The 14,878-nt window shown below is 38.6% G+C and overlaps 3 protein-coding genes across 4 annotated transcripts; 1 reads left to right on the forward strand and 2 right to left on the reverse strand.

Annotated features, from left to right (window-relative positions):
- Window positions 1-1,446: 1,446 nt before the first annotated feature.
- Window positions 1,447-5,000, reverse strand: LOC111658505 (deoxyribonuclease-2-alpha-like). 2 transcript variants are annotated; one of them, XM_023411053.2, is made up of 7 exons: window positions 3,606-5,000; window positions 3,226-3,323; window positions 2,973-3,135; window positions 2,806-2,887; window positions 2,546-2,704; window positions 2,250-2,441; window positions 1,447-1,945 (listed from the first exon to the last, which is right to left on the reverse strand). In XM_023411053.2, exons 1-7 carry the CDS (start codon window positions 3,615-3,617, stop codon window positions 1,617-1,619), a joined length of 1,035 nt encoding a protein of 344 aa, XP_023266821.1. In that variant the 5' UTR covers window positions 3,618-5,000; the 3' UTR covers window positions 1,447-1,616. The 2 variants fall into 2 exon arrangements, with proteins under 2 accessions (XP_023266821.1, XP_023266820.1); XM_023411052.2 differs by having other exon boundaries at window positions 1,447-1,969.
- Window positions 5,001-5,136: 136 nt separating this feature from the next.
- Window positions 5,137-10,181, reverse strand: LOC111658493 (deoxyribonuclease-2-beta). The gene is made up of 6 exons (XM_023411033.2): window positions 9,406-10,181; window positions 8,977-9,151; window positions 8,389-8,467; window positions 7,562-7,723; window positions 6,490-6,687; window positions 5,137-5,869 (listed from the first exon to the last, which is right to left on the reverse strand). The coding sequence occupies exons 1-6, from the start codon at window positions 9,660-9,662 to the stop codon at window positions 5,535-5,537; spliced, it is 1,206 nt and encodes a 401-aa protein (XP_023266801.2). The 5' UTR covers window positions 9,663-10,181; the 3' UTR covers window positions 5,137-5,534.
- Window positions 10,182-10,302: 121 nt separating this feature from the next.
- uox (urate oxidase) lies at window positions 10,303-14,878 on the forward strand. Its single transcript, XM_023411047.2, has 8 exons — window positions 10,303-10,461; window positions 11,142-11,354; window positions 12,570-12,686; window positions 13,001-13,079; window positions 13,677-13,863; window positions 14,025-14,148; window positions 14,392-14,475; window positions 14,559-14,878. Exons 1-8 carry the CDS (start codon window positions 10,441-10,443, stop codon window positions 14,631-14,633), a joined length of 900 nt encoding a protein of 299 aa, XP_023266815.1. The 5' UTR covers window positions 10,303-10,440; the 3' UTR covers window positions 14,634-14,878.

Raw genomic sequence — 14,878 nt, forward strand, 5'->3', positions numbered from 1 at the left:
CTTGAGCACTTCCCCACTACAGTTACCAAAGCTACATCTATAGTGATTTGAATTTCCTAAATTTAATAATTACAAATTAGGAATTAGATATCTAGTTAGCATACTATGGTGTAAATTTGGCTAGATCTTGCCTGTACATTGCAGTTTTTAATGGTTTAAGTTGATTCATCATCGTGATATCTGATTCAAAATACTTTGTTAGTTGGACAAACGCTACTAAAAGAGTCTAAGATAGATTTATCAGAATGGGTATATTCATTTTTCAGGAAGAAAAACAGACCAAACATTAAAAGGAAACATTAATTATATTTATTTGCATTCACAGAATGAGCATGACATGCAGAAGATAATAAAAAAAAAGAAAAAAGGAAAAAAAGAGAAGCAGGTTTGGGACCAAAAGGTCTCTGGTTCAAATCTGGAGTGGTATGAAGAAATGTGGTCAGTGCACTTTCCACTCCCTCAACATCTGTGGGCCCCTTTTTTTGTGCACCAGGAAGTCAGCCACACTGCAAACGGTGTGGCTGTTTTTTTAGGAAAATTTCTTTTGCGCTTACCAGCTGCTCAGATCTTGACCTGGCATTTGCTCTTCCCTGTGTTGAGCACCTTGGGATTATCTAGACGCCCAAGTTCACATTGATTAGGCCATTTGATCATGGTTCTGAAAGCCTCTGCAATTCCAGGGTTTTCAATACATATGGCTCCTCCACCTCTCTTTATCTGACTCTGTTCCCTGTTCATATCAGCGATGCAGGTCCAGTCACCATAAGGTGTCACACACCACTTGGAGTGATCTACAGTGTCACTGAAGGACTGCATGTTTGGGAGCTGCACTTCCTGCTGCAGTTAAAAGGCAGAGGGCAACGCATCCTTCCCCAGCTCTTGACACACAGAGCCCTCCCCAGTTTATCTGCAATAAGGCCAGAATAAAGATCTACAAAAAAATGAGGGAGTGAACCAGAACATAAAACTATTAACCATGACAAAAGAGTTCCCCTCTGAAAATATACACAGTAGAGACAACATTTCCTAAATACATATTAACAAAATACAATCCAACACCACAAATTACTGCCTCAATCCTGTGGGTGGAATGGTAGTAGTCTATCGTAGCCTATCTGCCTCTCAAATATATGTTTGAAACTTCAAACACTCACCGTCCCCAAAACGTGTGTATTTTGCAAAGCTGTGGAACCGATGTCCTCTCAACCAGTCCACCTCCCTGTTTTTTGTCATTTTTGCAAGTCACTTTTGAGTCACACCCATGACAAAGGATCCCAATGCCCAAGAGCAGTGCTATCATTGTCATCTGAAATAATCACACATAATCAGAAAAGAATAATGATGAACCAGCAGTTCATTTTACCCAGGGGCTCCCTAAACAGTTTAATCTGTCCATGGCTGAAAAAGGATTAATCACTTGAAACAGAAAAAACACCTGGAGCAACATGGAATTTGTAATTTAATATTGATATAATCATTCAGCTGTGTTTATTTATTTTAATGCTTAAAACATGATTTAAAAAATAAAAACAATGCAGTGTTTAATTAATAAAACTACAACATGCACCAAAATATGTGTGAAAGCATGACAACACATTTCAATGAGGGTTGTGCCTTTAAAGCTCCTGTGTATGTGCCTTTTTACATGGTTCAGGCTGTGTGATCAATGTATAGAAAGCATTCCCAACTGCAACATCTTTGGTGCATATGGCTCCTCCACCTCTGCCCATCTGGCTCACTTCCCTGTTCATATCAGCAATGCAGGTCCAGCCACCATCGGGTGTCACACACCACTTGGAGTGATCTACAGTGTCATTGAAAGGCTTCATTTTGGGGAGCTGCACTTCCTTCACATTGTACACATAATGAGGGATGCTGCAGTTAGAGGGCATGGGGCGTTTCATCTTTCCCCAGCTCTTTACATACAGAGTCTTCCCCAGTTTATCTGCAATAAGGCCAGAATAAAGATCTACAATAGTGTGGAAAACAAAGCAGAACATAATACTATTAACCATGGAAATTAAGAGTAGCCCATGTACACACAGACAGTGGGGATACAATTTTAGAAATACATTTTATGCATAAATAAATAAAAAACACCTCAAATAAAACAAAAAGGCACTGATGCACATGATGTCATTTTCAATAGACAGCAGGTCAGACAGCCTTTTATAAATGTGTTTCTAATTTTGCTTTGTTTATGATCAACGTAGTACGAAATTTTAACTCCCACAACTTCAAACACTCACCGTCCCCAAAACGTTTGTATTTTGCAAAGCTGTGGAACTGATGTCCTCTCACTGAGGTCAGTGACGTCTCTCTAAACCAGGGTCCCTTCTTTGGGTAGCAGTTTCGCTGTGCAACACATCTCAGCTCATTTGGAAAGGTTTTTGGTATGTCAGAGTCATATGGATAAGTATGGATGTACATGAGCTGCAATCCTGAGAATTTAGATACAAGTTTTTTTAATTCCATTATCATTCTTTCAGGTAAATGAGAAAAACTTCAGTCAAAACAAGATGGCAATATCACTGGCATTATCTACCTATTTCCTTGAAGTCATCATAGGAATAAGTCATGCACATAAATGTTTGAGCATTAGCGTTTCCACTTTTTGGCCAGAAGTCTTTACTGCGATATGTTGGAAATTTTGGTGTACTGTGTGAGAGCCAAACTCCAGTTTGTCTGTCCAACATCACAACTCCTGTAGGAAGTAAAACAGTAGAAAGGAATAGAAACAGAGCTTTGTTACATTGTGAAGTATTTTTCTTTGAAAACAATAAAGTGTAATGTTTCTGTTCGCACCTTTACTGTGGCCAAATGATGCAGATGGAGCGTTTTGATTTGGAGGTTGATCACTATAGAGCATGTATCCAAAGCCTTCAATCTACAAAAAAACTGTGAAACTCTGATTTAGTGTGTCTACTGAAGACTGTCATGTCAGAGAGACATGTATCCTTTTATAAATTTACCTTTCTGTCATAGAAGTCAAAAAGAGGTTTCAGGGTGTTCGCCAGAGTGCCAGTTTTACTGCCGATGTTCTCTTTGCTGAGTTTCCATCCATTAGTGCTCTCATCCATGTACAGATACGACAAACCACGGCCTTTCACATTGGGCAACTTGTATAAAATATACCTAATGGGATAGAGATAAATATATTCTAGTACATATCCAACTGAGAATCTGTGAAAATATAAACTGCCACAATTCAAAATTTGCACCTACCAGTCAACCTCGTCTCCATTGTCATTCCTGCATTTCACATCTGAATCACACCCTTGAAAAAGGATCCCAACACTGAAGATGAATTGCATCACTGCTCTCTGAAACAATCAAACATGACAGAATCAAGCATATATATAAAATAAATATTAAAATAAAATATTTGTGAATAGATTAATGAATAGATGCTTCAAGAACATTATTTGACTTAAGGATCAATGTGGTGCAAACAGGATGGCAGGTTATCAGAGGGTTCTGCTTTTCTATTAAGCTACTTCCTGGACACATATCATACACAAAGCATACACAACTTCAACCAACACCCTAGTCAACTACTATTATTTGCAGCATAATTTTTAATATATGAATATTAAAATACTTACGTATGTAGCCATCTTTGTTCCTCTTCAGAGCAAACTGTATACCTGCTTTGTAAAGTTGCTCTCATCATATCTCTCTGTTAAATGAAACTGAAACCCACACACACTTTTATCTGCTTCCTGGTTTGTCACTCAAAAGGTTTACTTCACTGCAAATTATTCAATGATTTCTTGTCTGATGACATGGCTGTTTTAAGCAGTGGACAACAGAGGGGTTTATCTGCCTTTGGGCACAGTAGGAAGCAGTTTGACTCATTGTTTTAATAAATGCTGATGTGATATTGACAAGTGAGTTACTCTTCAAACAGAAAGCTTTTATTGTAACTTAATCATAAAGAAATGCTGCACCACAAAGAACTAAAACTATTCCTATACTGTTTTATTCTATTAAAGCATTTTCATTATTATTACTAAGAAAGAATAGTCATTATTAAAGTGAAATGTGGTTTGACAGGTTGCTTGACATTGTCAAAGTTCATACACTCAACCGGCATTTCCAGGGAATTACTACAGATAAAATCATGCCAGCCCACTACTGAAAGCAGCCAACTGGACGAATCGTAACTACAAGTATAACAATGAAAAGTCGTTGGCCTGCAAAACCTGTTTGTCGTCTTTGTCTCTGCTGGTAAACCAGTTCTGTAACACATTGTACTAAAAGATTGTATATGACACAAATTTTTTAACAATAACAATCGCTGTTTCCTAGTTTTCAACAGCATGAACCCTTTGAGGTACTCAGTTATCTACTTGTCTTGCTGTAATTTGATTATCTCAATCTGAAAGGGTGGGGCCTGGAGCTGTCTGTCTGTATGTTCTTCTTCCGTCAGCATGACACTGAAGTTGACAAATTAAAATCTCAATTTTGAGTCAAACAGTAAGTTATAAAAGCGGTTCTGACAGAGGAAGTTTAATCTCGCATCAGGATGTGCAGAATAAAAATTAAAAGCTGAGGGGTGGTTGGATATTAATGTGATTCCAGTTGCTACCATTGCAGTTTCTCTTGTTTGAGGAAATTTCTAGAATAGAAACTAGTGTCTTTAAACAAGACAGAATAAGACTGATGTCTTTAAAACTATCAAGAATACGAATCTAAAGAAATAGATTCTGAAATGATTTTAACCCAGAAGCAGATTTTTTGTTTTGTTTAAGGAAAACAAGAATTTATGCTACAACAGTCAGTAGTGTACTGAGCAGTGTAGGTACAGTATGTACTCTTTGTAATAATCCACAGAGAAAATGCCACACTTAACAATACTATACCAGTCTGTCCACTAGGTGACACCGTTTACCCAAAACACCAATTACTTCAGGTTTAAGCCCATTGCATCCTCCTCCAAAAGTAAAAACTGCCCGAACATAATGATGGCGAATGCAGAGACAGTCTCCAACCACATAAGATATAAGAAAACATTTGATAGTCACAGAGGGTGAAGAAATAAACTTTCCTATACTCAAACACAGGTAGGTTAAGTGTTGTGACGCAAGTGGATGAAGGCTTTCAGTAAATCTGAGTCAGTGATGACTGAAACACTTGTATCTTGCATCTTTATTATTTACATTAAATTATTTTAATCAATAGATTCTAAAGCTTTGACATTTGCAAATCAAAATCATACTTTGTTTTCTCCTCTGATATAGCAAAGTTTTTTGTGCAATTGTTGTGTGTCAAGATGCACATATTACAGATCTCCAGCTGAAGCATAAATAGAAGGAGAATTCACTGGGATATAAGTTTGACTCTCAACTAGGATCCAATTAGCTAAGCAGCTATTAAAGCCCTGTTTTTTTGTTTTTTTAATTGACGTCTAATTTGATTGCCTGAGGCCTCTAACAGGATCAACCTCCACATTTAGTCGCACAACTTTAAAACAGATTTAAATCTGAGTCGGAGACTGATACAGTCCTAGCCATCCTGTCCTCCTGTGTAGTTCAACAGTCAATATACCAGTCCACCACCTGTCTGAAAGTCTTGTAAATCAAGGGGTTTAAGGAGCAGATCAGCCCCCCACCACGCCACAGTTGGGCCCTCTCCCTGTTCAGGTCGCCCAGACAGGTCACCTGGTTCTCATAAGCCTGCGACACACACCATTTGGAGTGGTCGTGGTAGGACAGGAACAGGACTGATCCAGAAAGCCGAATCCTCTTGATGTTCATGGTGTGTTTGGGCAGGGAGCAGTTGGAGGGCAGCACGTGACCTTGTCTCTGCCATGTCTCCACCAGCAGGTCGGCATCAAGGACCTGAGCCACCCATCCTGTGTAGATATCTGAATGAACACCAGTGAGAGGGTCAAAAAAGATGGTTATAAATAAAATTTTAAAAACATATTTTTTATTTGGGAAAGTAAACTTGGTTATTAAAATGTGTTACAAAAGGTTTAATGTTTTATATAATGTGTTTTATATTGTCTCAAATTCTCAAAAACTAAAGAGAATTAAGACATGATAAGCTCATGAAATCATTTGCATGTGCAGTCTTTTTCAGATGTAAATATTAAATGCAAGTGCAAACTTTTTGGATGATTGAACATTTAAATATCAGGTGCTCAGAGCTGCGATGTGTGGACACAACTGTCCATATGATAAGAAGTACAAGTAGACATTGCCTCACTGTAGGGGGCCACAACAGTGAGTACTTTTGAAAAGTTTGGGTGGGGTGTGTTCATGCACATCACTGTTCTGATATGATAGTGTGTCTACACCTGATAATGAGTGACTGTGGCAGACAAGTTAAATGTGCAAACAAGACTGTAGATAGATGCTTTTGCAAAGTTGTGCAGAGTTTACAGCTGTGGTTTCTTCTGTGGCATAAATGTTGAAGTGACAATGGTGGTCGTGTAACTTATAACTAATATAAATGACTGACAGTACATGAGGCATACTTTACCATCCACAAAGCGTTCAGATTTGGCAAAACTGACAAACTTCTCCCCGTGGACTGAGAAAAGCTGCTCCACCCCCTTATCAGAGCCCAGTGGTGGTTTGGAGCCCTCACATAACTGGGCAAGCTGTGGCAGGTCGGCCGAGAACGCAGCAGGTACAGAGCAGTTATAGAAACGAGGGTAAAGGTAAACCATCTGCTTTGCTGGAAAAGAATGGGAATGCATCAAAAAGAGGAGGAGGAATAAGACATACTCTATGTTGGAAAAAATGTTTTGTTATTTATTTAAAGGGTTAAATGCAAAAAAAAAATTGAGACCGACTGATATTCTCCTTTTGCTGTGCGTTTGACGGCTGTTACTCGGATTTCTCCAAATGTGAATATATGTCTTTAGAGAGCTTCAAGCTATTAAAATATTTCTTTAGTTGGTAAAACTCAAAAGCCTTTCGATAATGTCAAAAACACAGGCTATCACAGTACAATACAAAACAAATGGCGTCAGCTGTCAAAACTCTAAATGAGTAAAATCTTGTTACCAGTGCAAAATCACTGTTGACAACATTATTCAACAGCTTTGCTCATAGTGTTTCTGTGTGTCTTGTTATCTGACAGTGTCCTCTGGAAACATGGGAAAAATACTTTAAAGAACCCCACCAGACATGTTTTATGACAAATGAAAACACTCTACTTTGAATAATAATTTGTGTCTTTTTCCACAAAAACATTACTTTTTTTTTTTAAATCCTAAAATTACATTTACTCCTTCTCCCTTATTCAAAAAATCAGCCATTTATAAATATGCAAATATTTTTCATTTCAAATGTAATTGTCTTAAAATCTCCTACTTCACTTTTATGTAACGTTAAAACATCATCGGACAAATCCTTTTCAGGTGTGTGTACATTATGAGTCATGAATGTCTGTATGTATATAAACTACTTATGAACTTACATAAACTCAAGTCACAATGTTAATGTTTTCTTGTTTTCAGCAAACAGAGAATTTTGTAAGTTGAAGTCTGGGATGTGTACAGAGCAGGAATGGGTCAGGCCCTGTTGCGTCATGAGCGTTTACTCACCAATATGGAGAAATTGTTCGTACTGGTAGGTCACACACAGAGCAGTCTGGCCATTGACTTTACCAGAGGAGGGGTAAAGGTAGCCTCTCTCAGGGAACGACGGGAAGTGGGGAATGGTGTGCGATAGCCAGAAACCTTGAGAGCGGTCAAAGAGCAGCACCCCTGCAGGATGCACACAAACAACTCTACACACAAAAGCACGTACAACAAACCCACACTTGCATGAAACCCATCAAAGTTGTGTCCAGAGTCAACAGCTGTTATCAAACAGATGCTCTTTGCCCATTACCTCCCCCTGAAAAAATGTATTGATCTGTTCTTTTTTGCAAAATCATAGGACTAAAAAGCCTGAAAATTACCCAGGAGATACATCTGAAAGTAATTAACACAGACACAAAAATATAGATAGGTCCCTGAATGCACCACACTGAAAAAAATATTTTCACAATGATACCTTCAGGCGCCCTCTCTTCAAAAAGAGATATCAGAGGTGGACAATTTAAAATAGATTTGGAGGAAATTGCATAATTTTGAAATTTGTTCACATTTTTCTCCAAATACTTAAAGTTTTCATACACACTAACACATATGATGTAAAATAACAGCTATGTAAAAGATATAGGACTTCATACAGTGTACTGTATATTCTGTTGTGTTTTACCGTAGGCTACATGTTGTGATATTTTCCAGTTATGAAGTTTAGGATCTTCAGGCTTTACCAGTGTTACCAGCCTTTTCATCCAGCCACAATCTGAATTCATCTTAATAAGATCAAAGCAAGATCCTCAAAATTTGTGAGCTGATCATTTTTTCAAAATCCACTGTACCTTTAGTGTGTCCGTATTCTTCCCTGTAATCCAGGATCGGTGGAGCATCATTGTAGAGTGCGTAGACTGAGCTGTTAGACTGAGGGAAAAACTTGTTTTATAGCCCACATATATTATATGTACATTTTTTGCAATGTGATTTTTCTTTAAAATTTCTGTTACTGTAATTTCTTAAAGGGATAGTTTGACATTTTGGGAAAAATTAATTTGCTTTATGCTGCTGAGTGCTAAATGACAGGATCAAAGTCTCTGTTCATCCAGAAGCTGGTTAGCTTAGCTTAACACAAAGACTGGACACAGGAGGAAACAACTAGCCTGGCTCTGTCTGAACGTAGGAAAATCCTGGCAGCAGTCTTAGCTGTTAAAAAACAACTTGTCATTTTTAGAGAAGAAGGATTGTGTTATTATATTGTTGGGGATGCTTGTGTGCAACTTCAGTTCACTTCCCCATAGAAAACAAAGGAGTGTCCACTCAGCAAACTGGCACCAACATACAGCAGAGCTGTGTTAAATCTGATTAATGCCGCAAGGGTCTCTGTCATCCTCTATAGAGATCAGTGTATGAAATCCATAGGGACATAACCTCACCTTGTAGGCCTTTCCCATGTAAAGCTGGTTCAGTGTGTTCCCTATGGCTCCTTGACTGATGTTAACTGTGAATTTACTCATCTGCCAGTTCTCTACTGAAGGGTCCAGGTACATGTAGTCCACCCCACTGCCGACCTCACCGATCTTATACTTGGGCAGCTTGTAAATGATAAACCTGCAGAGAATGGAGAGAGAATTTTTTTTTCTTCATATATACAAAAGAGGACATCTTGGGAATATTCAAAAAATTGTTTAACATAGTTTGTGTCAGTTTCATGCCTCAATGCATCAAAACATAGCCAGTACCAACAATATAGTTAGCTGCTGAAAGACACAAGACATTTCATCCACTGTAACTAAAAACGCAGTGGTATAACTAGCTTAAGCTTCATTGTCATCAGTGTATTTTCATGTATAAAATCAACTCACCAATCAACAGGCTCACCAGCTTCATTTCTACAGGAAATGCCAGTGCTACATGCTGTGCAACACAGAAACATGACAACAATCTGGAGGCATAAACTGAGGTGTGCGGCCATGCTGAAGGACCCCCGTAGCTGAGGTGAACACAGCATGGAACAAAGAAAGTGAATCTGAAATCTGTTGTCAGGTCGTGTGCCTTGCGATTCAGTAACTTTGAAAGTGGATACAGTACATCTGCCTGCACATGCAAAAGAGGAAGTCATAAGATGTAGTCACATGACAGGGGAATATTGAAGGGACTGTGAGGGTTTATAGGGGATATATTGAATTAAATGTTTTGATGACTGTTTGCGTAAGAACCTTGAGTCTTTATGTTGTACCTTTACTTATCTTGTGACAGTTTTTCATCTTCAAAGTGTTGTACCTGTTCACACCTGGGAGCTTCTCAGTACGCCACAGTCATCTTTTATTAGTGATGGAACTGCTGATTACTGAACTGAAAACCATCTGGTCGAAAAAATTATCTCACCATGTAACTATAAGAAAACTATTAAATGAAAGACTTTGATCTGACTTAGCATTTTATTTTTACACTGTCAATGGCAACAACTGAGGTGACGAATTTAATGAAAAGGATATTTTCGAAGCTAGTCACTGAAACTTGAGTTGTGCAGTTACCTTTTTAATCTGTAACCTATGTAATCTGTGTTTTCAAGTTACTTCAAGATTGGGAACCAGTAAGGTGAAGAAGGTATAGACCAGAATAAAACACAACAAAATGATCTGTATTGAGAAATGTAGGTTGGTTTTTCTCTGTGATCCTCAATGTGCATGTAATAGAGCATGATTTCCATGTCTGAAAGTAAAACACACAGGACAGGTAAAACAGGTTAAACTTCACCTAAAACTTCAAATAGCCTGAGTGCAAGGTAGCACCACCCTCTCTACAAAATCCTCCTCCATCAGTAGAGACACCCTTTTGCTGGAAACGGCACAGGGGCTGAGTTCAGTCAGACAGCGGGTGTATGAACAGAAGACACTATGGCAACTGCTTCAGAAAAGGTAACAGTCACTATCTTTTCTTTCCTTTTTACAGAACATAATCAACTTCGGGCCTCCTTAAATAATGATCCAACACTAGAGTTGGATAATTTTTGGGTTCAACGGCCATGCGGCGAACACCCTGACCCTGCAAATATTAGAATTGTAAACTACAAACGTCCAAATATTTCTGTCAATACAGATTTAATTTCATATTTCTTACTCTCTCATGCAGTGGATATTATATTTCTAATTAATTGCTACAACTGATTGTCTTGGAGAAATCAAATAATATACATTATTTTCATTTATCCTACACAAAAGCACATTGATAAATTAAAATGTGTTTTTTTCACTGTCTTAAGACCTGTTTTAGTCATGACTTACAGGGATGAATGTAGTGTGTTGACAGAAATCATGCCCAAGCAATTGGAGGAAAAGGTTTCCTCGTTAAATGAAATACTTGTAACAAACTCGAAAAAGCACACAGTTAACACAACACCCAAGACCAAACTTTAAAGGAAAGAAGAAGAAAATCCAACAACATATATACTGCAAATAAAGTAAATCTACAGTTAATATCAGAAAAATGTGTACTTATGCACAAAAGGGCCTGTTTACATCAGTGGTAAGTCCTGAACTGCAATAACAACAACAACAAAAACAACAACAACAATAATCTGTCCCTTGTGTGTGTGCAGAATGTGGAGTTTGTGCGAACAGGCTACGGCAAGAACACGGTGAAAGTGCTGGTCATCAGGAGACAGGGAAGCCACCACTCCATCATCGAGCTCAAAGCCGATGTGGAGCTTACACTCAAATCACGCAAGGATTATCTAACCGGAGACAACTCAGACATCATCCCCACCGACACCATCAAGAACACAGTCCATGCCTTGGCCAAGCTCAGGGGGGTAGGTCACCCACCTCTACTGACAGACACAACATGGAACATGGCAGTGCACCGCATCTTGTAACCTCAAGCAGGGATGTAGCTACAAACCACACACCCTATAAGGTGTGAATAAGGGGCAACCCGTCAAATTCCTTCTCATCACAATAGTTGAATTGTTCCATAGACAACAATTTCCGTCTGTAGGAAATTTTTCAAGAGAGATGAAAACTCAGGATTCATGGCAAGGTGCAAGGGTAACACTCGACTCTGCAAGTTGCTTCCAAAATCACAAATTTCTCAATCTGAGAGGATAAAAAAAGATTTTAGCAGGATTATGTTCATAACGTATGGAAATAAGGTCATGTAATATTTAATGTTACGAGGAGCCAAAGCACAGCGAAAGTAGAGAGGCCCCAACTGGTGTGATATGGTCATATTTTCAGTAAAACAGGTGTTTTTGAACAAACAGTACAGTAGTGAAATTCAGAATCCGTCCAGGCTAAGTCTTAATTCTTGCTACAGTCCATTACAGAGGTGGAAATAGGCACACTTGGTTAGTACTGTTTGTTGAAAGGTGTCATTATTATAGACACAACTTAAACTTGTGCAATTGAGGAGTTATTTAAATTTACTAAAAATCATTGAGTGATTTGTTTGTTTCACAAGACCTAAGAGAAGAAGGTTCTCTGTTGTCCAGCTTTAAATAACCAGGAGCAGCTACACACACGTCTGAGGTGAAGAGAGATTCAACAGCATTGATGGCAACATACAGTACTTACACATCTACTTATTGAGATTTTATTAAAGGTTCATTTTCTACAAACTGAATAAATTATATTTTTAAATTTCAAAAGGATCCTGATTTGTTTAAAGGAAAGTTAAAGTACAGATATATTACATTTAATGTCATAATCCCAGAACAGTTAATACAGCTTTAGTTTAGGGAAATAGAAAACAGCTTTTTCAGTCACTTAACAGGTCATGGAAATTGCCATTCTTTTTCCTCAAGTGACTGCTGTTTACTCACGGCTCAAACACACGCCGATCAGATAACATCAATGGTTAACATTTCCTGCTAAAGTGTTGTCCAGTCATGACCGTTGTTAAAGTCTGCAGCGCCTTTATGTTCCCATTAATATCTGACAACACTGCTTCTCATATTACAGAGTGTTCTTTAGGTTGCTTTATCTACAGCCTGTCACTCTTCTTTTTTATCCGATGCACATCTGTTCAGGTAAAGACCATCGAGCAGTTTTCCCTGGATATCTGTAGTCACTTCCTGACCTCTTTCAACCATGTGCTGAGGGCCAAGGTTTACATGGAGGAGGCTCCGTGGAAAAGGCTGGAGAAGGTAAAATACAAGATTCAGCGATCGGTCCTGAACAAAAGTGGATAGATTTTACTCGTCATAGCTGTGTAGAGTATCCCCTATTCTAACAAACAATCTGAAGAGTAACTTAAGCATCCTTTAAAATTGTGGATCAAATTCTCAACTTGGTGACATCACTGTTGGGTGTGGTTACAGGCGCGTCAGGGCACACTTATGACCACACTCATCAGCGAAGCACATCAAAAATTTTTATATCCGTCATCAAACGTTTTACCATTTGCCGTAAATGAGTGTGATTGTGTAATGGACTGAGATAAAGATTTGTTCTCTCTCAGAATGGGGTAGAACACGCTCATGCATTCATCTTCAACCCAGAGGCTTGTCGCTTCTGCGATGTTGAACAGAATCTCCATGGTAAGCACAATCACACACTCACACACATGCACACACACACGGTATTTTGGATTGAATATAAGGTATTGAAAATTTATTTTTTGCATTTACTTTCTCTGAGACAACTTAAAAATCTACTATAACCCTACTGGAGAGGAGTTCAAAACATTTACTTCCAAACTCCCTCTATGTAAACAAAACTCTTGGCTCAGCTGATTCCTTAGAAAATGTTGTTGTAATCAAGGCAGGTGTGGCTCAGGCAACAGCAGCAACAGGGCACACACCCAGCATCAAGGTATTCAGTAGCTCAGCAGATAGTAAACGTATGAATGCTGATGTGCGGATGCTGTGGTTTGATCTACATGTATGTCCAGTCTGAAGCCTTGATGCTTGTTGATTAAATCCTGTGGTGTGGTGCAAACAAGGGGAGACAAAGTTAAGGTTACACGCTTTGTCAGTGATGCTATGGATTCTAGTCTTGTGATGAGCTCCATTTCGTATTTTAGTGAGTCCAGTGTGTCCTGCTGTGACATATCTCTTCTGTGCTACATTGCAAACTGTCAAAATGCTTCATAATGTTTCCGATTGCTCCATACTCACTCACTGTTCCCCACACAGGCATCCCGGTGGTTCATACTGGGGTGAAGAACATGACGGTGCTGAAGACCACCCAGTCTGGTTTTGAGGGTTTCCTCCGAGACCGCTTCACTACTCTGCAAGAGACCAAGGACAGGTGTTTCTGCACCTCCGTCTATGCTAGGTGGCGCTACAACAAGGTTCAGGATGTCAACTTTGACGCTGCATGGTAATTTATGAAGGAGAACGCTGCACTCACTAAACATCTTAGTTTAGTATGCATGACAAAACAGAAGAAAAATCTCTCCTATTTCAAATGAGACTTATATCAAAAATGCTAAAAGTGAATTCTTTCTACATCCAATTCCCATCACATCACTGTCTCTGCAGGAAGTGCGTGAAGGAGACAATTATTGAGAAGTTTGCTGGTCCCTACGGTCGTGGAGAGTTCTCACCTTCTGTGCAGAAGACCCTTTATGACACACAACTTCTGGTCCTGGACAGAGTTCCTGAGGTATACCCACATTTACATCATGAGATCAATACACTCGCTATCACCTCACAAGCATTTGTGGTTACATAAACTATTACTAAATAACATTGACATATCAAAAGAATCTGTTCTTTTCTCTACATTCGTACTTGAGCGCATACAAACACATTATAAAAAATATTTCAAGTTCAATACTCTGCAAAACACAGTATATAACAGGCTTATTCAGAAAACTCAGGGTGTAACGTGAGTATTGTCTTTCAGGTGGATGAAATAGAGATCGTCATGCCCAACCAGCATTACTTCACCATAGACATGACAAAAATGGGCCTCACCAACAAAGATGAAGTGAGTTTGGATTACAATGAATCTTTCAAGTTGTTTAGACAAGGAAATATAGGATATTATTGTATTTTTCTTTTTCCTCACAGGTGCTCCTTCCCCTGGATAACCCCTCAGGGAACATCACAGGGACAGTACGCAGGAAACAGCAAGCGAAGCTGTGAAGGCACAGAGACGAATCCAGAAAACGCGGCTGCCGTGATCAACATATCAACATTAATAAGCTTGACAAGTCAATGTCACATCACATTGACTAACCATGAAAAAAAAATTACCTTTTAAATTGTTTTGTAAAGATCATAACTAATGATTTCCTAATCATGATTAAAGTGTTTGAGCTTGTAAGGCAAATATGTAAGTAAATAAAACTAAATAAACGCAAACCACTATCAATAAACTTATAAACTAA

This window comes from Seriola lalandi, unplaced genomic scaffold (assembly GCF_002814215.2).
Source record: "Seriola lalandi dorsalis isolate HSWRI2012SDOR001 ecotype SW California unplaced genomic scaffold, Sedor1 jcf7180002054446, whole genome shotgun sequence".
NCBI lineage: Eukaryota > Metazoa > Chordata > Actinopteri > Carangiformes > Carangidae > Seriola > Seriola lalandi.

Bases quoted from the DNA above. Each gene is read 5' to 3' on its own strand.
- LOC111658505 (XM_023411052.2), bottom strand. The intron at 3,136-3,225 runs GTAGGTGCAAAT...CTATCCCATTAG, and splicing joins AATGGAGACGAGGTTGACTG to GTATATTTTATACAAGTTGC. The intron at 2,705-2,805 runs GTGCGAACAGAA...TACTTCCTACAG, and splicing joins ATCATTTGGCCACAGTAAAG to GAGTTGTGATGTTGGACAGA.
- LOC111658493 (XM_023411033.2), bottom strand. From the start codon at position 9,662: ATGACTTCCTCTTTTGCATGTGCAGGCAGATGTACTGTATCCACTTTC. The intron at 7,724-8,388 runs GTACAGTGGATT...TGCATCCTGCAG, and splicing joins AGAATACGGACACACTAAAG to GGGTGCTGCTCTTTGACCGC. The intron at 5,870-6,489 runs GTAAAGTATGCC...GTGTTCATTCAG, and splicing joins ATCTGAACGCTTTGTGGATG to ATATCTACACAGGATGGGTG.
- uox (XM_023411047.2), top strand. From the start codon at position 10,441: ATGGCAACTGCTTCAGAAAAG. The intron at 11,355-12,569 runs GTAGGTCACCCA...ACATCTGTTCAG, and splicing joins CCTTGGCCAAGCTCAGGGGG to GTAAAGACCATCGAGCAGTT. The intron at 13,080-13,676 runs GTAAGCACAATC...TTCCCCACACAG, and splicing joins TGTTGAACAGAATCTCCATG to GCATCCCGGTGGTTCATACT.